A 22,691-nucleotide genomic window follows, 5' to 3' on the forward strand; every position below is an offset into this window, starting at 1 on the left:
GCACCTTAATTCAATAAAATGAATGTGATATTGCTGGATCTAATTAAAGCCATAGTATTTGACTTTTTGCTAAAAAAGGAGACCTAAATAAAAACATCTTGTTCAGTATTGTTGTGTTTACTGCACTAAAAAACACACAAACATGCATCCTCACTGTGTGAGGGCTTGCATGCCCACAAACCTGACTCTTATTTCTACAGAAATATTGCTGCTTTGCCCAGAATCTTCAAAAGTATGGCATAAAACTTATCTATATCCATAGAAAATGTTACAAAGTATGGTTTTAACATTCTATTTCCATGGAATCATGCAGCACCTCCAGAAAGTTGCATACCATGCCTTTAAAAAGTATTTTAATGTTCGAGAACCGGGAAGTGGACTGTTAGTATGTGAGTGTTTGTTAGCATTACCATCATGGCCTCTGAAATATGTAAAGAGTCATTATAAATTCATCATGGTGAATCATTAGGCTGGTCAGAATGCTTTAAGAAAGTAAAGAATAAGCCACTAGAAAATGTTTGAAATGAACTAGTTCTGTTTTCATGTTTTAAGACAATAAAAATCAGCCGCAGCGCCTTTATTACACATCTAACTTCCATGTTTTTCCCTGTTTTTTTTTTGTTTGTTTTGTTTTTTCCAGTGGACAGCACGGACTCCTCGGGGGACTGTGCTCCCATCTTTAGCTCTGATGTGAGCTGTCTGTCTGCTCTGGGGGCAGAGGTGGTCGACTCCCCCTCCTCCTTCCTCTCCCGCAGGGGCTCTCTGTGCAGAACCCCCAGCCTCAGGACCCCCAGCTCCCCTGCCCTGTCCAGGAGAGGGCCAGCACCAGTGCACAAGTCCCAGAGCCTACCCACTGTCCAGGTAATACAGTTGCAAAGTCCTCAAGGCAGCACAATGGCACAGTGGCTAACATTCACGCTGCACAGCAAGGTTTGACTCCAAGGCTCCCTGAGCCTGTGTGGCGTTTCAATTTTTCTCTGTTTAAGTGGGTTTCCCCCATCAACACAAAACATGTTGTCCTGACATACAGTAGTCCTGACCAAGACTAACTCAAGATCTGGAGATGGGTCCCTGAGAGCTGTGCAGGTCGCCCCAATGACACTACTTGAAGGATCAAATAGAGAGAATACATTTCCCTTGGGGGATAAATAAAGTGGACCTTACAATTTGATTCCTGGACTATATTTAGAGTTTGCATGTTCTGCCTCTGCCTGGGTGGGTTCTCTCTGGGTATTCTGTTTTAGTAGCCTCCAGCTAGGTTCACCTGAGAAGACTCCTGGTAGAGTAGAGTAGCGTCTCCACAGCTTTAGATAGTTTTAATCCAGGGGCACTGAAACATTGGGTAAAATGCAGACAACAAAGTCCTCCACAGCAGTTCTTCTCACACTCTGAAGCTGCTCCTTCCTCTTTTACCTGCGGAGGTAGTGTCATGTTATCTGTGTGGCACGACTTTAAAAACTCCTCTGACCATAGCTGTACAAAACTCCATGGGTTTCAGAATGATGAAAAACTTGGAGCACTGCCATAGCGATTAACAATTTGAATCAAAATATAGCCTTTGAATTGGAAAAAATCCTCAAAATGTTACATATAGCAGGAAGCAGAAACCCGTTAATACTATAAGATAAAATAAAAGAAACAAAGTACAATAACTGTATGGTGATAAAATACAAGACCTTGAAGCATTATGTATTGTTATTGTTTCTCTTTCATAAGTGCAAAGTAATATTTTGATCATGTGTTACAGGGAGACAAATCTGCCATTGGGAAATCCACTGAGGTCTAAAGACAAGCTGGCTTGAGGTGAGATCATATGATTATCATGTATCTGTGTTTTGCAACTGTTTAAATCTACATACTACTGTAACTATGGATCTTAGAGCATTTTGAGATGATAAAAACAAGGCAGGACAGGAGCAAAGCCATAACGATGAGTTTGTCATATGCCATCCATGCATGTTTGAATAATCTAGCGCTCTCTTGCAGGCTACCCCTATTCAGACCCTCTTTACGGTTAGTAGTACGATTTTGTCCAATGCTTAACTCACAAGCCCACATCACCCATGAACCCACATGACAAATTTCCATAAATCTACAAGATCAGGATACAAAACAATACACTACAACTTCACAAACCTAATGCGATGTGCAGTGATTTTGTTAGTGGGAGAAAACTTACAAACATACAGCACTTCAGAGTCACACTGCGATCCAACATTTATGTAAATTTGTCTGAACACATTCTGTACTGTACAGGGGACAAGGCACGGAGGAGACTGATGGACAATGGTCTACAGTTCCTTACCAATCAGAACGCAGAACACAATGCATGTTCAAACACAGGAAAAAAACATGTAAAATTGCACCAAAAAAATCGGCAAAACAGCGAGGCGGCGAAAGGTGAACCGCGATATAGCGAGGGACGACTGTACAGTATTTTCAAATCAGTAAAAATAACATAGAGTTATGTGTTAGCAGTTCATACCCAATAGAAGTAAAATACCCCTCGAAATATCACTGTCACTTTGATAAATTAGTAAATAATAATGACTTTCTTTATAATTTTTACAGAACTGTTTTGCTCCAGAGCTGTGTTGGATTTCTGAAGATAGACTGAAACTTCAATTCACTTTTTATTTATTTATTTATTATTACTTCAATTCATTTGTGTGCCAGTTACACAGTTTTGAAGACAATGCTGCGCAGTTCTTGAAGTCTATTGTTTATTTTGTTTTTTTTCCCCTCTCTTTTGCTTTATTTGAACAGAGACATTTTGTTCAGAATATCACTCACAAGAAATATTTCCAGCACTTTTTTTTTTTTTTACTGAATCCACCATTTTTTTCAAATTTTTTTTTCCAGAAACTGTCAATTCTTTACCACAACAGATCAATAATATACCATGGATTACATTTTATTTATTGTTATTCAATGTTTAACTGTGTAACTTGTGATTTGGTCCACAGTCTTATCATGTGAAAATGCTATGGTTTTGTCGTCTTTTCTGCAGGTTCAGCTCTAAAATGTGCATGTGTGTTTGTCCTGTTTGGGATCATTTTATTATGAATTATGTGTAATGTTATGATGCTGTTTTGTTTCTGCTGCTCACGTGCTGTTTAATGCATCAAAAGGGTGAGACCACTCTATATGTAACTGAAATAACATCTAAAAGAGACAGTATATATTAGAACATTTGCCTAACAACAAGAAAATTGCAGGTTCAAGTGCTGAGTGTTATTTCTGACTTTGTCTGAGCGGGTTTCCTCTGGTTTCACTGTCAACCCAAAACATGCGCCATCAGTAAAATCCTCCAGTTGACACCCTGCTGCATGGATGGGTCAAATGTAGTAGACACATTTCCATGTCTCTACTACAGGCACAATAAACTGTCACTTCAGATGTGTTGCATTTGACAAACTATTGTTGCATTGGGAAAATTTGACTTTGCAGTTTCTTTATTCAACCAGGAAAGTTTGCTGAAATTTGAAATCTCATTTTCAGGGGAGTCCAGTACATGTATTTACTGGAAGGAGAAACCGGAACAGCCCCGCCACAAAGTCAAACCCAGGGGACCCTCGGACAAGTGATTTTAGATCAAATATTTTGTGTTAAAATGTGAAAATTATAACATAATGATCCATGGGTGTCACAGATTATAACTATAACTATAGCAGACACAAGTACAATAGGTCTTCTTTAAATCTGAACGTTATACTGGGGACGTTTTATCCATTTCTTCAAATGCTATAAGAGGAGCACAGTAATGTTGAGAATCGCGCTCAAATGTATGAACAAGCCACACTGTGAGGCAAGTTTTTACGTTGGATGTCCTTCCTGTGGCTAAAATATCCTTTCACCTGCTTGGGTCCATGTTTCATATTTTCTTATTATGATTTTCGTCAATGAATTTGTAATAATTGTTAACATAATAAGTTATAATCATGTCATACCATAAACATTAAAAAGGGCAAAATTTGTATTGTAGAATTTGATGTTGCTCATTTAGATTTTTGTCTTATATCTCTGTAATTACCAAACCTATTTCTCAAAGGTCTTCAGGTCAAATGAACTAAAGCGAAATTACTTATTTTTTAACAATACATAGCTTAAAAACAATTAAAAAACACGCATTGTCAGTTGAGGTAATTAAAAAAATATATACCACAAAATAGGTTCAACATTTGTGAGTTTCTGTTTGGAAATTTACTGTCAAAGTTTGTTTTTATTTCTTTGTTTATTACATTTTTTGCATTGTCAGCTGATCCCTCCCAGACTTTCACTTGTAAAAGTTCCTCTTTCTCTTGGATGTGAAACTGTCTGAACAGAAACCTCCCTCACTGTAGCTCTGCTGGTTCAAACTTTACAATACTTTTACAATACTTTGACATACTAATATTTTGACCTTATTTATCTTTAGACCACATATTCTTACACAACTTGCAGACTGAATGTGCTTTTGTTTTAGCTGTCAAACATGTATGATTTATGTTGTTTTGATTTTAATGTTTTGTTTATGTTGAAACACAGTAATATATTCTAACTTAAATATATAATTTATGAAACCAAATGTGTTTTTATTTTGCTTTATGCATGTATCAGAGTGAATTCACTGAAAGTACATACAGTTTTGAGATTTAAGTAATACAGAGACGTCTTTGAAAAAACAACACATATTTAAGTTATAATACACTCATAGTATAGTAATAAATATAGTAATAAGATTGGGCAGACAAAAAGATGACTGTTCACATGCAGATATCAGTTATAACAAGTTCACTGACCTATAGTCATTGAAGGTTAATTTAGGTTAATATTTGTGTACAAACAGAAAACCACCTACTAGTAAAATACAACATACACACAACAACAACAGCTTAGTTGGAGCGGTTTCATCTCGGGGATAAATAAAGCGATTGAACTGATTTGATTAAACCAGCTCCTGTTTTCTACTCTATCAGTCTAAACGTGTTCCTTCAGGGTCTTTACAGTAAAGAGGAAGCTGTACGTCCTTCTGTGACAAATCTAAAAACAGCCAGGGTGATGCAACAGACGGGCAGACCACATGAGGGCGCCCTGATCAGGTTTCAAACACTTCAAATATCTGGCTGCGCTTCAAACTTTGCCACAGTCTGTATCTTACGTCCTTGCACGAAGACACGCACTGCTGCAGCATGGGTCCTGGTAAGATACTTTTATGCCTTTTTTCTTAGTATATATTGTTTTTAGTACGTTCTTATGGATATGCATGCAGTAAATCTGTTGTTGGATATGTTTGAACTATTTTAAGCGGCGTGAATGTGTCAAATGTATACAGTGTATTTGACAGCAGTGAGGTAAGAATAGTGACAAACACATCACATTTGCAGTAGTGGTGTTGAAGAGACACCAGTGATAATGATAATCGTTTATAATAAACAATATTAACTCACTGTTTTATTGGGCTATAGTGAAATGACAGAATTTCATTTGAGTAGTTCATGCTGATCAAACTCAGGCATCTTTATTGTCCATAGAATATTGTATATTTGTATTGATACTTCTTGCATTTCATATTATTAAATGATTTTTATTATCTGCCGGTTGAAAAAGAGAAAAAAAATAAAATTATATATATATATATATATATATATATATATATATATATATATATATATATATATATATATATATATATATATATATATATATATTGTAAAGTACCAAATGATGCACAAAAATATAGTAAAAAGTACTTGAAGTTAACTCATGTTTTGAACTTGAGTCATTTTGGTGGATTTATTTTATTATTATTTTGAGAAACTTAAAGGGACTCGATTTTTTTTTCTTCAGTCTCCACTGATACAAGCAGGTGTCTCCACCAAGCCAAGTGATTTTGGGGCAGTTATATACACTAGTACAGGGGTGTCCACACTATGGCCCGGGAGTCAAATGCAGCCCTCAGACCAATTTTTATTGGTCCTCAGTCCTTCAGTTGAACTGGCCCATTTGATCAAATATGAGTAGTCCTACCAATATAACCTAAATCACATCACACTGCATTGTCATACAGACCTAATATTAATATTTCAAGCCTTATTTAAAGTATGAACTCAAAACTATGTTAAATGCACCCATCTGAATTATCTATTGACCACTGGTCCTCCGTGTCAAATATTTTTCGAGATATGGCCCTCAGTGAAAAGAGTTTGGGCACCCCAGCACTAGTAATTGAATATACAGTATGAATGACAGATACATTTATTGCATATCTACATAAGGCAAAGCACTTACATATTCACAAGACAACCAAAGTTACATAGTGTAGCTTTAATATTGTGGTATAGTAGTAGTAGTAGTAGTAGTAGTAGTAGTAATAGTAGTAGTAGTAGTATAGCCAGTAGTGATGTTGGCCCTCTGTCAGATCTAAAAATTAAAGAAAAACTCCCGCACACTGTCTCACTCTTAATGCAATTTTATTCCATACGACGTTTTGGTCAGAAAAAATAGCAGATATATACTATATACCTTGGATTATATAGTATATATCTGCTATTTTTTCTGATTGGTAATAATCATTATATTTTTCTGGTTATTATCCATGTATTTTAATTCACAAAAAACGTTTGTAAAGGGAAATTATGCACAATCTTGCGGGTGTTTTTTGGGTTCTGATTGTGAATACATGTGTCTTACGACCATTGGTTGATTAAACTATAGGGGGCGGTCCCTTGATTTATATAAGGGGAGCGGAAGGGGCTGTCCTCATACCTGAAGAAGGTCAGAGCGACCGAAACGTTGTATGGAATAAAATTGCATTAAGAGTGAGACAGTGTGCGGGAGTTTTTCTTTAATTTTTAGACAAGTGCTTCACCTCCTACGCACCTGTCGCCCAGTCGGGTGTGCGGAGTTCACACAGAAACAAGGCCCTCTGTCAGATAAATTGCATTCCTGTGCTGTACTGAGGGCTCTCATGGCTGACTTGTTTTCGTAGCCAGCGACTTCAGAGCTATAATACTCCCTATGACAGAACCATAACCAGACTGGACTGTACTAGACTGGAATGGACAACACTATCACAATGTCTTAAGGGTTCATGTTTCCAACTCTCGTCCTGCACCCTCTCAACTGTTTTCTGACCATCATAAAACTTATTTTTACTGCTGTGTCTGCAGATGTACGGACTACTACTTCTACTACTACTACTTAACTTACCACTGATATTGCAACCACTGCTGCAACTACTCTGCTACTAATACTACACCTACAACTGCTACTATTACTATAGAGCCACTCCAGCTACTGTTACTACTAACAATAGATATAGAGCAGCGACTATTAAGGCTACTGCTACTGCATTTACTAACCTACTATTACTGTTAGAATTTCTACAACTATTGTTACCCACCACCACTACTACTATTACTACTACTACTGATACTATTACTACTACTAATAATACTGCTATAATCACCACACTGCTACAACAGGAACTACTGTTACTAGTAGCCTGCAGTGGTGTTAGGTGTATGCATGTAGTTCTAAGTACTAAGTATTACATTAAAAAACTACTACTACTACTACTACTACTACTACTACTACTACTACTGTAACAACTAGAACTAGGACTGCTACAGCATTTACTAACCTATCGCTACTATTAGAACCTCTTCAACTACTGTTACCACCACTACTACTACATATGTTACTAGTGCTACACAACAATTGTACTTCTTTTACTATGGCTATCATAAAGTTCTTCCAAAATGTACTTCAAGGTCCTCAAAGATTTGAGGTAGAGGGTACTCCATGCACCTGCTTTGTCTCGAGGGAGATGTTCCATAATTAAACTATAAAATAGAATATATTTATAGGCTATAGCTTTCCTTTGCATTGATACAGTCATTTTCATACAAACAACTGAACATAATATTTTAAACATTGCTTACTAGTTTAATGAAGGTTAAATAAAGATTAATGAAATAAAAACAAATAAAACTAATACTTCTGCTATATGCAACCACTACAAAATACTATTATTATCATTCACATTATAGTACAACTAGTGATATAATTTTATAATTTTCTTGTTTCAGTTTTGGAGATCGATAGCTGTGACCTGAACCTGACCAGTAACAAAGTGAACCACCACACGGAGCATTTCCCAGAGGAGCACTTGATTGTACGGAGGGGACAGCCCTTCTCTGTGACCCTGTGTCTGAAGTCGGGTGGAGCCAAGTTTAAACCTGGAAAGAGCATCTTCACCATCACTGTCCAGACTGGTACGTTCTGCAGCTATATCAACCAATATAGAGCCCTTAATAGTCAAAGTCATAAAACGTGAAACTAGCGGCTCAGGTGATAGAGTGACCTGTTCGACCACTAGAATGGTTTTAAGCTTACAAATAGCAGCATTAAAGGGACGCTATGTAACAGGCTAATGAGGTAAATCTTAGATACATAGTCCCCTTAAAAACATAAATGTATTTTTAGGTGAATTAAATAACAGTATGTATTCAGTGGATAAATACACAGTAATTTGCCATTAGATGTTGCACTAAACCATAAGCCTGTAAATGTGGTGTCCAGCGGCCAGTGGCTCCACAGAAGATAGTGTGTGTCCTGTGTTCTGCTCACCCTTTGTATAATAGAGGCCACATTTGAATTCTCTTTCCTCACATCCTTCTCCTTGAGTCCTCTCCTCAATCCTTCATTTTTCAGCTGTCCATCAAATTTACTACATTGTCCCAAAGATCAGAGAAGGCAAAGGAAGGAAGCCATGGATGAAACATGAGTGAGGGTTCAACAGGCAGACTTCAGACAAATAATCAAACTTCACTTGTCTCACAATGAGGAATTTATATTGTAACTTAAGCATAGGGGCATCAGCAAAGGGTGTTTGACATGTTACATAATTCTGAATTTGACATTAAAACTAATAAAAAATTACGTTCAAACACATTTATCTGAAACCGAAGATGTTGGTCTGACTTTGACAAAAATGTCCTAGTGTAATAGTCTGAAATATGCCTCAATATAGTCCTCATTACAGAGTCATTTAGCCAGAGCCAGAGTCTGAGGAAAGGCGGTCCCATTCACCCTACAGCGCGTGTCTCCTCCTGTCTGTTGAAATGCACATGTGTAAGAAGGTTTGTCCCTAAGAGCTCCTGGCTGCAGTCATTGCTGCCTCTAAGGTTCATCAGGAGTGATTAGTCTACTCTCACTCACCTGCCCCTCCCTCACCTGTGTCTGATCTCATTCACGTGCCGTGCCCTCAACTGTGTCTGCTCTCACTCACCTGCCCCTCCCTCACCTGTGTTTGCTCTCACTCACCTGTGTCTGCTCTCGCTCACCTGCCACTCCCTCACCTGTGTCTGCTCTCACCTGCCCCTCCCTCACCTGTGTCTGCTCATCTGGCCCTTCCACACCTGTGTATGCTCACCTCCCCCTCCCAAACCTGAGTCTGCTCACCTGCCCCTCCCTCACCTGTGTCTGCTCTCACTGACCTGCCCCTCCCTCACCTGTGTCTGCTCTCACTCACCTGCCCCTCCCTCACCTGTGTCTGCTCTCATTCACCTGCCCCTCCCTCACCTGTGTTTGCTCTCATTCACCTATCCCTCCCACACCTGTGTATGCTCACCTGCCCCTCCCTCACCTGTGTCTGCTCTCACTCACCTGCCCCTCCCTCACCTGTGTCTGCACACTGACCTGCCTTTCCCTCACCTGTGTCTGCTCTCATTCACCTGCCCCTCCCTCATGTGTGACTGCTCTCACTCACCTGCCCCTGCCTCACCTGTGTCTGCTCATCTGCCCCTCCCTCATCTGTGTCTGCTCATCTGCCCCTCCCTCAACTGTGTCTGCTCACTTGCCCCTCCCACAGCTGTGTCTGCTCTCACTGACCTGCCCCTCCCTCATCTGTGTCTGCTCATCTGCCCCTCCCTCAACTGTGTCTGCTCTCACTCACCTGCCCCTCCCTCACCTGTGTCTGCTCACCTGCCCCTCCCACACCTATGTATGCTCACCTGCCCCTCCCTCACCTGTGTTTGCTCATTTGCCCATCCCTCACCTGTGTCTGCTCTCACTCATCTCTCCCTCCCTCCCCTGTGTTTGCTTATCTGCCCCTCCCACATCTGTGTCTGCTCACCTGCCCCTCCCACACCTGTGTCTGCTCACCTGCCCCTCCCACACCTGTGTCTGCTCTCACTGACCTGCCCCTCCCTCATTTGTGTCTGCTCACCTGCCCTTCCCACACCTGTGTCTGCAACACTCACCTGTGTTTGCTCATCTGCCCCTCCCTCACCTGTGTCTGCTCACCTGCCCCTCCCTCATCTGTGTCTGCTAATCTGCCCCTCCCTCAACTGTGTCTGCTCACTTGCCCCTCCCATAGCTGTGTCTGCTCTCACTGACCTGCCCCTCCCTCATCTGTGTCTGCTCATCTGCCCCTCCCTCAACTGTGTCTGCTCTCACTCACCTGCCCCTCCCTCACCTGTGTCTTCTCACCTGCCCCTCCCTCACCTGTGTCTTCTCACCTGCCCCTCCCTCACCTGTGTCTTCTCACCTGCCCCTCCCTCACCTGTGTCTGCTCTCACTCATCTTTCCCTCCCTCACCTGTGACTGCTCTCACTCACCTGCCCCTCCCTCACCTGTGTATGCTCATCTGCCTCTCCCACATCTGTGTCTGCTCACCTGCCCCTTCCACACCTGTGTCTGCTCACCTGCCCCTCCCACACCTATGTCTGCTCTCACTGACCTGCCCCTCCCTAATTTGTGTCTGCTCACCTGCCCCTCCCACACCTGTGTCTGCAACACTCACCTGCCCCTCCCTCACCTGTGTTTGCTCATCTGCCCCTCCCTCACCTGTGTCTGCTCACCTGTCCCTCCCACATCTGTGTCTACTCTCATTCACCTGCCCCTCCCTCACCTGTGTCTACTTTCATTCACCTGCCCCTCCCTCACCTGTGTCTACTTTCATTCACCTGCCCCTCCCTCACCTGTGTCTGCTCTCACTCACCTGCCCCTCCCTCACCTGTGTCTGCTCTCATTCACCTGCCCCTCCCTCACCTGTGTTTGCTCTCATTCACCTATCCCTCCCTCACCTGTGTCTGCTCACCTGCCCCTCCCACAGCTGTGTCTGCTCTCACTCACCTGTCCTTCCCACACCTGTGTCTGCTCTCACTCACCTGCCCCTCCCTCACCTGTGTCTGCTCACCTGCCCCTCCCACACCTGTGTCTGCTCTCACTGACCTGCCCCTCCCTCACCTGTGTCTGCTCACCTGTCCCTCCCACATCTGTGTCTACTCTCATTCACCTGCCCCTCTCTCACCTGTGTCTACTTTCATTCACCCTCCCCTCCCTCACCTGTGTCTACTTTCATTCACCTGCCTCTCCCTCACCTGTGTCTGCTCTCATTCACCTGCCCCTCCCTCACCTGTGTTTGCTCTCATTCACCTGCCCTCCCTCACCTGTTTCTGCTCACCTGCCCCTCCCACACCTGTGTCTGCTCTCACTCACCTGCCCCTCCCACACCTGTGTCTGCTCTCACTCACCTGCCCCTCCCTCACCTGTGTCTGCTCACCTGCCCTTCCCACATCTGTGTCTGCAACACTCACCTGTGTTTGCTCATCTGCCCCTCCCTCACCTGTGTCTGTTCTCACTCACCTGCTTCTCCCTGACTTGTGTCTGCTCTCACTCACCTGCCCCTACCTCACCTGTGTCTGCTCTCACTCACCTGCCCCTCCCTCACCTGTGTCTGCACACAGACCTGTCTTTCCCTCACCTGTCTCTGCTCTCATTCACCTGCCCCTCCCTTAACTGTGTCTGCTCTCACTCACCTGCTCCTCTCTCACTTGTGTCTGCTCTCACTCACTTGCCCTTCCCATAGCTGTGTCTGCTCTCACTGACCTGCCCCTCCCTCATCTGTGTCTGCTCATCTGCCCCTCCCTCAACTGTGTCTGCTCTCACTCACCTGCCCCTCCCTCACCTGTGTCTGCTCATCTGCCCCTCCCTCACCTGTGTCTGCTCACCTGCCCCTCCCACACCTGTGTATGCTCACCTGCCCCTCCCTCACCTGTGTTTGCTCATTTGCCTCTCCCTCACCTGTGTCTGCTCTCACTCATCTCTCCCTCCCTCACCTGTGACTGCTCTCACTCACCTGCCCCTCCCTCACCTGTGTATGCTCATCTGCCTCTCCCACATCTGTGTCTGCTCACCTGCCCCTCCCACACCTGTGTCTGCTCACCTGCCCCTCCCACACCTGTGTCTGCTCTCACTGACCTGCCCCTCCCACACCTGTGTCTGCAACACTCACCTGCCCCTCCCTCACCTGTGTTTGCTCATCTTCCTCTCCCTCACCTGTGTCTGCTCACCTGTCCCTCCCACATCTGTGTCTACTCTCATTCACCTGCCCCCCCTCACCTGTGTCTACTTTCATTCACCTGCCCCTCCCTCACCTGTGTCTACTTTCATTCACCTGCCCCTCCCTTACCTGTGTCTGCTCTCACTCACCTGCCCCTCCCTCACCTGTGTCTGCTCTCATTCATCTGCCCCTCCCTCACCTGTATTTGCTCTCATTCACCTGTCCCTCCCTCACCTGTGTCTGCTCACCTGCCCCTCCCTCACCTGTGTCTGCTCTCACTCACCTGCCCCTCCCACACCTGTGTCTGCTCTCACTCACCTGCCCTTCCCTCACCTGTGTCTGCTCACCTGCCCCTCCGACACCTGTGTCTGCTCTCACTGACCTGCCCCTCCCTCACCTGTGTCTGCTCACCTGCCCCTCCCTCACCTGTGTCTGCTCACCTGTCCCTCCCACATCTGTGTCTACTCTCATTCACCTGCCCCTCCCTCACCTGTGTCTGCTCACCTGTCCCTCCCACATCTGTGTCTACTCTCATTCACCTGCCCCTCCCTCACCTGTGTGTACTTTCATTCACCCTCCCCTCCCTCACCTGTGTCTACTTTCATTCACCTGCCTCTCCCTCACCTGTGTCTGCTCTCACTCACCTGCCCCTCCCTCACCTGTATTTGCTCTCATTCACCTGTCCCTCCCTCACCTGTGTCTGCTCACCTGCCCCTCCCTCACCTGTGTCTGCTCTCACTCACCTGCCCCTCCCACACCTGTGTCTGCTCTCACTCACCTGCCCTTCCCTCACCTGTGTCTGCTCACCTGCCCCTCCGACACCTGTGTCTGCTCTCACTGACCTGCCCCTCCCTCACCTGTGTCTGCTCACCTGCCCCTCCCTCACCTGTGTCTGCTCACCTGTCCCTCCGACATCTGTGTCTACTCTCATTCACCTGCCCCTCCCTCACCTGTGTCTGCTCACCTGTCCCTCCCACATCTGTGTCTACTCTCATTCACCTGCCCCTCCCTCACCTGTGTGTACTTTCATTCACCCTCCCCTCCCTCACCTGTGTCTACTTTCATTCACCTGCCCCTCCCTCACCTGTGTCTGCTCTCACTCACCTGCCCCTCCCTCACCTGTGTCTGCTCTCATTCACCTGCCCCTCCCTCACCTGTGTTTGCTCTCATTCACCTGTCCCTCCCTCACCTGTTTCTGCTCACATGCCCCTCCCACACCTGTGTCTGCTCTCACTCACCTGCCCTTCCCACACCTGTGTCTGCTCTCACTCACCTGCCCCTCCCTCACCTGTGTCTGCTCACCTGCCCCTCCCACACCTGTGTCTGCTCTCACTGACCTGCCCCTCCCTCACCTGTGTCTGCTCACCTGCCCCTCCCACACCTGTGTATGCTCACCTGCCCCTCCCTCACCTGTGTTTGCTCATTTCAATTCAATTCAATTCATTTATTTTTGTAACGCCCAAAATCACAACAACAGTTGTCTCGAAGGGCGTTCATGTTTTGGTTGATGGGGGAAACCGGAGTACCCGGAGGAAACCCATCCAGACACGGGGAGAAACATGAAAAACTCCACACAGAAAGGCCTGGTGACCCGGGGATCGAACCAACCTTCTTGCTGTGAGACATGAGTGATGGCACTCAGTCACCGTGCCGCCAAGACACAAAAAACAAAACAACAGGAAGAATCAGACACAACAGGAAAAATCAGACACAACAGGAAAAATCAGACACAACAGGAAAAATCAGACACAACAGGAAAAATCAGACACAACAGGAAAATCAGACACAACAGGAAAAATCAGACAACATAAGAAATCGGCCAGGCGAGGGGGAGGAAGACCAGACGAGGAGGAGGAGAGCCGGGCGAGGAGGAGGAGAGCCAGGCAAGGAGGAGGTCCAGCTGTCATCGGGGCATCTGAAAGAGATACACTCCACAGGGGGAGTGGGACAGGGGACAACATGTGAATAGCATTGCTGATGAGAAAATAGGGCAAAGTAGAGGATAGTGCTCAGGTTGCCATACTTCCCCCAGCTAGTTACTCCTACTGCAGCTTATCTTATCCCGGGTTTTAATAACCCTAACTCCCTCACTAAGTAACCTGGTCATACGCTATACCGAAGAGGAAGGTTTTAAGCCTGGTCTTAAATACAGAGACTGTGGGGGCCTGTTTAACATCAGCAGGGAGTTGATTCCATAGCACAGGAGCTTGGTAACTGAATGCTCTCCCTCCCACTGTACTTTTGGACACTCTAGGAACCACTAATAGTCCTGCATTCTGAGAGCGGAGTGCTCTGTTTGGCTGGTACGGGACAATAGCATCTTGCAGATAGGATGGGGCCATACCGTTTAGGGCTTTGTATGTCAGGAGGAGGACTTTGAATTTGATTCTAAGCTCGACAGGAAGCCAGTGCAGATATTTTAGTACAGGACTGATGTGGTCTCTTCTTTTAGTTCCTGTTAGGACTCTGGCCGCTGCATTTTGGACCAACTGGAGGCTCCTTATAGTACTTTTGGGGCAGGCGGCAATCAGGGAATTACAGTAATCAAGTCTGGAAGTAACAAATGCATGGATGAGTTTTTCAGCATCGTTTTTAGGTAAAATATTTCTAATTTTAGTTATATTTCGCAGGTGAAAGTATGCGGTTTTACAAGCTAGGTTTACATGGGCTGTGAATGAGAGATTTTGATCAAATAGGACTCCAAGATTTTTTACAGTAGGGCTAGAAGCTATACTCACATTGTCGAGTGAGATTATCTGGTCTGACAGAGAATCTCTTTGACCTTTGGGACCAACGACAATGACCTCTGTTTTTTCAGGATTTAAGAGCAGGTAATTCAAGGTCATCCAGGTTTTGATGTCCTTCACACAGGCACTGAGTTTATCTATTTGATCAGTCTGATTTGGTTTCATTGATAAGTACAGCTGAGTGTCATCAGCGTAGCAGTGAAAATTAATGCCATATTTTCTGATAATGTTACCCAATGGCAACATATACAGAGTAAATAGGATTGGACCAAGCACAGATCCTTGTGGAACACCACAGGCTACTTTAGAACAGGGAGAGGTGCTCTGGTTTATACTAACAAACTGGTACCTATCTGATAGATAGGATTTAAACCATTTGAGGGCGGTCCCTCTGATTCCAATGTCACATTCTAACCTCTGCAGTAGAATGTTGTGATCAATGGTGTCAAACGCTGCACTGAGGTCCAGTAGGACCAGGACTGAAGCCAGCCCGTTATCAGCAGCTAGTAGTAAATCATTTGTTACTTTAAGCAGTGCAGTCTCTGTGCTGTGGTGAGCTCTGAATCCAGATTGAAATTTTTCAAATATATTATTGTCCTGCAGGTGGCGGCAGAGCTGTTTCACCACAACTCGTTCTAGAATTTTTGAGAGGAAGGGAAGATTAGAGATAGGTCTATAGTTGACTAATTCATCAGGATTTAGGTTAGGTTTTTTCAAAAGGGGTTTAATCACAGCATACTTAAAGGACTGAGGAACGTAGCCATTTTCTAACGACATATTTATTATGTTATGGATGGAATCTATTATTAGGGGGAGGGCTTCTTTGAGGAGTCTGATTGGAATAGGGTCGAGCATACAGGTTGATGGTTTTGACGACATGATGACTGAGGTAATCTCCACCTCATCAACAGGAGTAAATTTATCTAATATTATTAGAGGGTCCATATGGGATATTGGCATTACAGACTGGATTAGCTCAGAGCTGATTTTTGGAGTAGCTTTGTTAATTTTGTCTCTAATGGTTGTGATTTTGTAATCGAAGAAGTGAAGAAAGTCATCACAACTAATGTTCGAGGGGATAAGAGACTCATTAGCAGTGTGGGAGTTTGTCAGCCTGGCTACAGTGCTGAACAAAAATCTGGGGTTATTTTTGTTTACTTCTATTAGATTTGAATAGTATCTAGTTCGGGCTTTCCGCAGAGCGGCCTTATAAGTGAGCAGGCAGAGCTTCCATGCCTTCAGAGACTGCTCAGAGCGCGAGCGGCACCAAAGCTTCTCTGTGCGTCTTACATGTTGTTTGAGTGTCCTGAGCTGTAACGTGTACCATGAAGCCGGAGGTCTTGGTTTAATGCTTTTCTGTTTTAGCGGAGCTACAACATCGAGAGCAGATTTTAAGGTGAGCATTGTTCTGTCAACCAATTGATCAGTGACAATTGGATTAAAATTATTGCCATTGTCACATGACATATCTTTCAGTAATGGCTCAATAATTTCTTTAAACTCTGTAACCGATTTATCTGATAATGTTCTTTTCATTATAGTTTTTTTCTGTGGGGCTGGATAGTCTTTTAGTATAAATTGAAAGGTAATTAAGAAATGGTCAGAGAGTATAGGGCCCCTCATTTGCCCCTCCCTCACCTGTGTCTGCTCTCACTCACCTGCCCCTCCCTCACCTGTGTCTGCACATTGACCTGCCATTCCCTCTCCTGTGTCTGCTCTCATTCACCTGGCCCTCCCTCAACTGTGACTGCTCTCACTCACCTGCCCCTGCCTCACCACCCCTCCCTCATCTGTGTCTACTCATCTGCCCCTCCCTTTACTGTGTCTGCTCACTTGCCCCTCCCACAGCTGTGTCTGCTCTCACTGACCTGCCCCTCTCTCATCTGTGTCTGCTCATCTGCCCCTCCCTCAACTGTGTCTGCTCTCACTCACCTGCCCCTCCCTCACCTGTGTCTGCACTCTGACCTGCCTTTCCCTCACCTGTGTCTGCTCTCATTCACCTGCCCCTCCCTCAACTGTGTCTGCTCTCACTCATCTCCCCCTCCCTCACCTGTGACTGCTCTCACTCACCTGCCCCTGCCTCACCTGTGTCTGCTCTCACTCACCTGCCCCTCCCTCACCTGTGTCTGCACACTGACCTGCCTTTCCCTCACCTGTGTCTACTTTCATTCACCTGCCCCTCCCTCACCTGTGTCTGCTCTCACTCACCCGCCCCTCCCTCACCTGTGTCTGCTCTCATTCACCTGCCCCTCCCTCACCTGTGTCTGCTCTCACTGACCTGCCCCTCCCTTATCTGTGTCTGCTCATCTGCCCCTCCCTCAACTGTGTATGCTCTCACTCACCAGCATCTCCCTCACCTGTGTCTGCTCACCTGCCCCTCCCTCACCTGTGTTTGCTCATCTTCCCCTCCTTCACCTGTGTCTGCTCACCTGCCCCTCCCGCACCTGTGTCTACTTTCATTCACCTGCCCCTCCCTCACCTGTATCTGCTCTCACTCACCTGCCCCTCCCTCACCTGTGTCTGCTCTCATTCACCTGCCCCTCCCTCACCTGTGTCTGCTCTCATTCACCTGCCCCTCCCTCACCTGTGTCTGCTCTCATTCACCTGCCCCTCCCTCACCTGTGTCTGCTCACCTGCCCCTCCCGCACCTGTGTCTGCTCTCATTCACCTGCCCCTCCCTCACCTGTGTCTGCTCTCACTCACCTGCCCCTCCCTCACCTGTGTCTGCTCATCTGCCCCTCCCTCACCTGTCTGCTCATCTGCCCCTCCCTCACCTGTGTCTGCACCACATCAAAACACGACTCCTCAGGCTAACTGTTTATGGAAGAAGAGTCAGGAACAGGAAAAAAATCACCCTCTACTAATATAAACACAGCTTTTAGCATTTGATAGTCTGAAGTATGTTCAAATCTGATCTAACTCAGCGTTCTGGCAGTGTGGTTAGGTTAAGAACAAACACATTTGGTCAAATCCAACTCAAGTCTACCACACGCAGCATCTATGTCCTATATCACCCAATACACTAACCTATTCACAGTCCCCTAAATGCAGATGAATTCAACATAAAAGACCCTCTGCCCGCCCCTCCTCTTCCCTCTCTGAAGCCTTGGATACCTATGTCCTAGATACCAGCTCAAAATCCGAAACTATTTAAATCATTTGAATGGAGCTTTGAGTATCTAAAAATCACATTTTTATGTCAAATCAAAGTTTGGAACTAACAAATTTCTATAAACAAAGGAAATTGTACTGTAAAAGGTTGTGTTATAGGAGGAGGCCTAGCAGCAGCAGTAGTTGTAGTAACAGCGCAGTAGCAGCAGTAGTAGTAGTAAAAGGAGGAGGAATAATAGCATAGTAGTTGTAGTAGTAGTAGTAGTAGTATGAATAGGGGTAGTAGTGGTTGTGCCTTTGCAGTAGGTCGTGTAATCGGAGCAATAAGTAGTAGTAGGTTTAGTAACAGTGTAGTAGTAGGTGGTGTTATAGGTGGAAGTCTCACCTGTGTCTGCACCACATCAAAACACGACTCCTCAGGCTAACACTGTATATGGAAGAAGAGTCAGGAACAGGGAAAAATCACCCTCTACTAATATAGACACAGCTTTTAGTATTTGATAGTCTGAAGTATGTTTGAATCTGATCTTACTCAGAGTTCTCGCAGTGTGGTTAGGTTAAGAACAAACCTTAGCATGAGCCTTGTACACATTTGGTCAAATCCAACTCAAGTCTGCCACACGCAGCATCTATGTCCTATATCGCCCAATACACTAACCTATTCACAGTCCCCTAAACGCAGATGAATTCAACACAAAAGACCCTCTGCCCGCCCCTCCTCTTCCCTCTCTGAAGCCTTGGATACTTGTGTAGAGAGCCAGTCCTAATTATTTTGTGTCCTAGATACCAGCTCGAAATCCGAAACAATTTAAATGATGTGAGTGAATGGGGCTTTGGGCTTTATCTAAAAATCACATTTTCATGTCAAATCAAAGACTCACCTGCCCCTCCCTCACCTGTGTCTACTTTCATTCACCTGCCCCTCCCTCACCTGTGTATGCTCTCATTCACCTGCCCCTCCCTCACCTGTGTATGCTCTCATTCACCTGCCCCTCTCTCACCTGTGTCTGCAACACTCACCTGCCCCTCCCTCACCTGTTTATGCAACACTCACCTGTGTCTACTCTCATTCACCTGCCCCTCCCTCACCTGTGTCTGCTCTCACTCACCTGCCCCTCCCTCACCTGTGTCTGCTCTCACTCACTTGCCCCTCCCCCACCTGTGTCTGCTCTCACCTGTATGTTCCAGGTCCATTGCCCAGGAAGGAGTCAGACACAGAGGTGAGCTTTGTCCTGTCTGATACCTCTGTCGATGGGTCAGGAGACAGTGCGTGGGCTGCCTCTGCTGTCCCCGGTCCCTCTGAAGGAAACACCGTCATCCTGACCGTGCGCCCCTCTGCAGACGCTCCCATCGGGGTCTACTCTCTCAGGGTGGACCAGGATGGAGCCAAGACCAGCCTGGGTGACTTCACCCTGCTCTTCAACCCATGGTGCCCACGTGAGTAAGAGACTACATGAAAATAAATAAGGACTAAAACCAAACTCGAGGGTTCAAAAGCCTTTGGTATATCCACTACCACCTTCACAGAAGATACTAGACTGTTGGAGCGATTGGTTTCAAGTTGATTTCTCTGCTCACACCATCAAGTTTAAAGGTCCTATATTAGGCAAAATTTGACCCATTTGAGCTTTTAGCCATGTTAGAATCTTGAAACATAGCTGAAGTTGTGCTTTGTTTCATTCACACATGTTTGAGTAATCCTTAATTATTATAATTAGTGTATCTCAAAAGCTTAAAATGCTCTGTTCCACCTTGTGATGTCATTGGTAATTTTAAAGTGGTAGTTTTTAGGTTTAGGCATAATTGATTTACTTTACAATGCACTGGAAAAAAACTGTTGTTGTTGCCTTAATGAATATTTTCGTTTTATCTTTTATTCAGCTGAGATTGCCACAAAAGTCTGCAATAATATAATTGTGTGAAGTGAAGTAGTTTGAATGAGAATAAAACAGTTTATATAACTTCACACTTAGGCAGTTATAGGGCTGCAAATTATCCAAATGATTTAAAAAGGTCTCCTCTGCTGTGTGTCCTGTAGGAGATGCAGTGTACATGAACAATAAGGACAAGAGGAGTGAGTACGTCCTGTCCCAGCACGGCCTCATCTACAGGGGGACGCCAAAGCACATCATGGATCTGCCCTGGAACTACGGACAGGTCAGGAGTCACACGCCACCACCCACTTTGAGATCTGAACTAAAATATAAATGATGTTTTTTAAAAATTAGTTAGGAGAAGCAATTCATAGTAGTAAGTGTATTACGAGGAGATGTAGCTGCATTAGTGGAAATAGTATTACACTGTGCAGTAGGTGTAGTATAAGTAGTAGTAGTAGTAGTAGTAGTAGTAGTAGTAGTAGTAGTAGTAGTAGTAGTAGTAGTAGTAGTAGGTGTATTATAAGGAGATGTAGCAGTATGAGTGGGAATAGTATTACGCAGTGCATTAGGTGTAGTACTAGTAGTAGCGGTAGCAGTAGTAGTAGTAACAATAGCAGTTTTAGCTGTTCAATAGTAGTAATAGGTGGTGTGAGTGTTGTAAGCTGTAGCGGATGTAGTAGTTGGTGTAATAGGAGATGTAGCAGTAGTAGTGGTAGTGGCAATTGTTTTAGTGGCGTAGTAGGTGTAGTAGTACTAGTAGTATTATGTGGTGTTATGGGGTCAAGTGTAGCAGTAGTAGTGGTAGTGGCAGTAGTATGCTTTGGCCCAACACAGCCTCATCTACAGAAGGACGTCCAAGTGAATCATGGCCCTGCCCTGGAACCACAGACAGGTCAGGAGTCTTTTAGTAGTTTCAAAAGTACAATTTAAAACACGTGACCAAGCTGCAATGAATAGTTGAATATATAAAATTTGGCACATAGCGATTTTTTTCCCACTTAACTGATGTAAAATTATGATAAATATTTAGCACAGGTACTATCTTACCAAACAGAGTCATAATTAGCAACATGAAAGCCTCTCATATGCACTTTACGGTTTTATTTTTAAGTAATTTCATATTGTCGTATATAATTTGTCTTATTTCCATGTGTGTCTACAGTTTGAAGAGGGAATCCTGGACATCTGCCTGAAGATCTTGGACGACAACCCGAAGTTTGTGTCTGATGCGGACCAGGACTGTTCTGCGCGGAGGAGTCCAGTCTACGTGACCAGGGTCCTGAGCGCTATGGTATGACAAACATCACCACATCAAAACACAGCTCCTCAGGCTAACACTGTATATGGAAGAAGAGTAAGGAACTATGTCCTATATCGTCCAATGTACTAACCTATTCACAGTCCCCTAAACGCAGATGAATTCAACACAAAAGACCCTCTGCCTGCCCCTCCTCTTCCCTCTCTGAAGCCTTGGATACTTTTGTGAAGAGCCAGTCCTAATTATTTTGTGTTCTTTATACCAGCTCGAAGTCCGAAACTATTTAAATCCTGTGAATGAATGGCGCTTTGAGTATCTATAGGAGTGTTATAGGAGGAGGCCTAGCAGCAGCAGTAGTTGTAGTAACAGCGCAGTAGCAGCAGCAGTAGTTGTAGTAACAGCGCAGTAGCAGCAGCAGTAGTAGTAGCTGTAGTAACAGCATAGTAGGAGAAGGAGTAGTAGTGGTGCAAGAATACTAGGTGGAGTTATAAGAGGAGGTCTAGCAGCAGTAGTAGTAGGAGGATGAGGGATTAACAGCATAGTAGTTGTAGTAGTAGTAGTAGTAGTATGAATAGGGGTAGTAGTGTTGGTGCCTTTGCAGTAGGTGGTGTTATAGGAGCAACAAGTAGTAGTAGGTTTAGTAACAGTGTAGTAGTAGGTGGTGTTATAAGTGGAAGTCTAGTAGCAAGCGTAACAGTGTAGCAGTAGTAGTGGTGCAATAGTAGCAATCGTCGTAACAATGTAGTAGTAGTAACAGTGTACTAAGCAAGGCAAATTTATTTGTATAACACAATTCAAAGTAATTCAAAGTGCTTTACAGAATAAGAAACAAATCAAAACAAAAATAATCATCATAAAATTTGAAATAGTGTAGAATATGGTAATGGTAATTTTATGATGACAAAAAAAAACATGGACTGATGGACTTTTATTAGACATAGTAAAGTAACAGGAAAGTATTTGAGAAGTGACAGGAAAGTTTTTTGTAAAGTAATGGGAAAGTGCTTAAACTGAGCAAGACAGTGTTTAAAGAGTGCGAGAGAGAGTTTTTAAAGGGTGCAAACGAGTGGGTGAGAGAATTGCAGATTGGGTGATTATTTATGTTTTGATTTGTGTGATTTTAATGTCTTTCTTATTCTGTAAAGCACTTTGAATTACCTTGTGTACGAATTGTGCTATATAAATAAACTTGCCTTGCCTTGTCTTGCCTAGAATAAAATCCTTTCAGTCATAGTACTGCTGCTTGAAGTAGTAATAGTGGTGCAGTAGTATTATTGGTAGTAGGTGGTGTTATAGGTTGAAGTCTAGCAGTAGTAGTAATCGTAACAATGTAGCAGTAGTAACAGCGTACTTGTAGTCAGAGTAGT

The 22,691-nt window shown here is 44.3% G+C and overlaps 2 protein-coding genes across 2 annotated transcripts in view; both read left to right on the forward strand.

Moving 5' to 3' along the window:
* Window positions 1-2,687, forward strand: part of LOC117373860 (uncharacterized) — a 54,246-nt gene extending 51,559 nt beyond the window's left edge. Inside the window, exons 25-27 of the mRNA XM_055223196.1 lie at window positions 641-861; window positions 1,748-1,803; window positions 2,572-2,687. Coding sequence (XP_055079171.1) covers window positions 641-861; window positions 1,748-1,786 — 260 coding nt within the window. The 3' untranslated portion in view covers window positions 1,787-1,803; window positions 2,572-2,687. The remainder of the gene's footprint in view (window positions 1-640; window positions 862-1,747; window positions 1,804-2,571) is intronic.
* A 2,440-nt stretch (window positions 2,688-5,127) lies between these two features.
* The window catches only part of LOC117374144 (protein-glutamine gamma-glutamyltransferase 2-like), a 38,570-nt gene continuing 21,006 nt past the window's right edge, over window positions 5,128-22,691 (forward strand). Inside the window, exons 1-5 of the mRNA XM_033970326.2 lie at window positions 5,128-5,181; window positions 8,073-8,258; window positions 19,378-19,626; window positions 20,228-20,346; window positions 21,229-21,357. Of these exons, the coding sequence (XP_033826217.2) occupies window positions 5,172-5,181; window positions 8,073-8,258; window positions 19,378-19,626; window positions 20,228-20,346; window positions 21,229-21,357 (693 nt within the window). The 5' untranslated portion in view covers window positions 5,128-5,171. The remainder of the gene's footprint in view (window positions 5,182-8,072; window positions 8,259-19,377; window positions 19,627-20,227; window positions 20,347-21,228; window positions 21,358-22,691) is intronic.

Source organism: Periophthalmus magnuspinnatus, chromosome 7 (genome assembly GCF_009829125.3).
Source record: "Periophthalmus magnuspinnatus isolate fPerMag1 chromosome 7, fPerMag1.2.pri, whole genome shotgun sequence".
Classification (NCBI taxonomy): domain Eukaryota; kingdom Metazoa; phylum Chordata; class Actinopteri; order Gobiiformes; family Gobiidae; genus Periophthalmus; species Periophthalmus magnuspinnatus.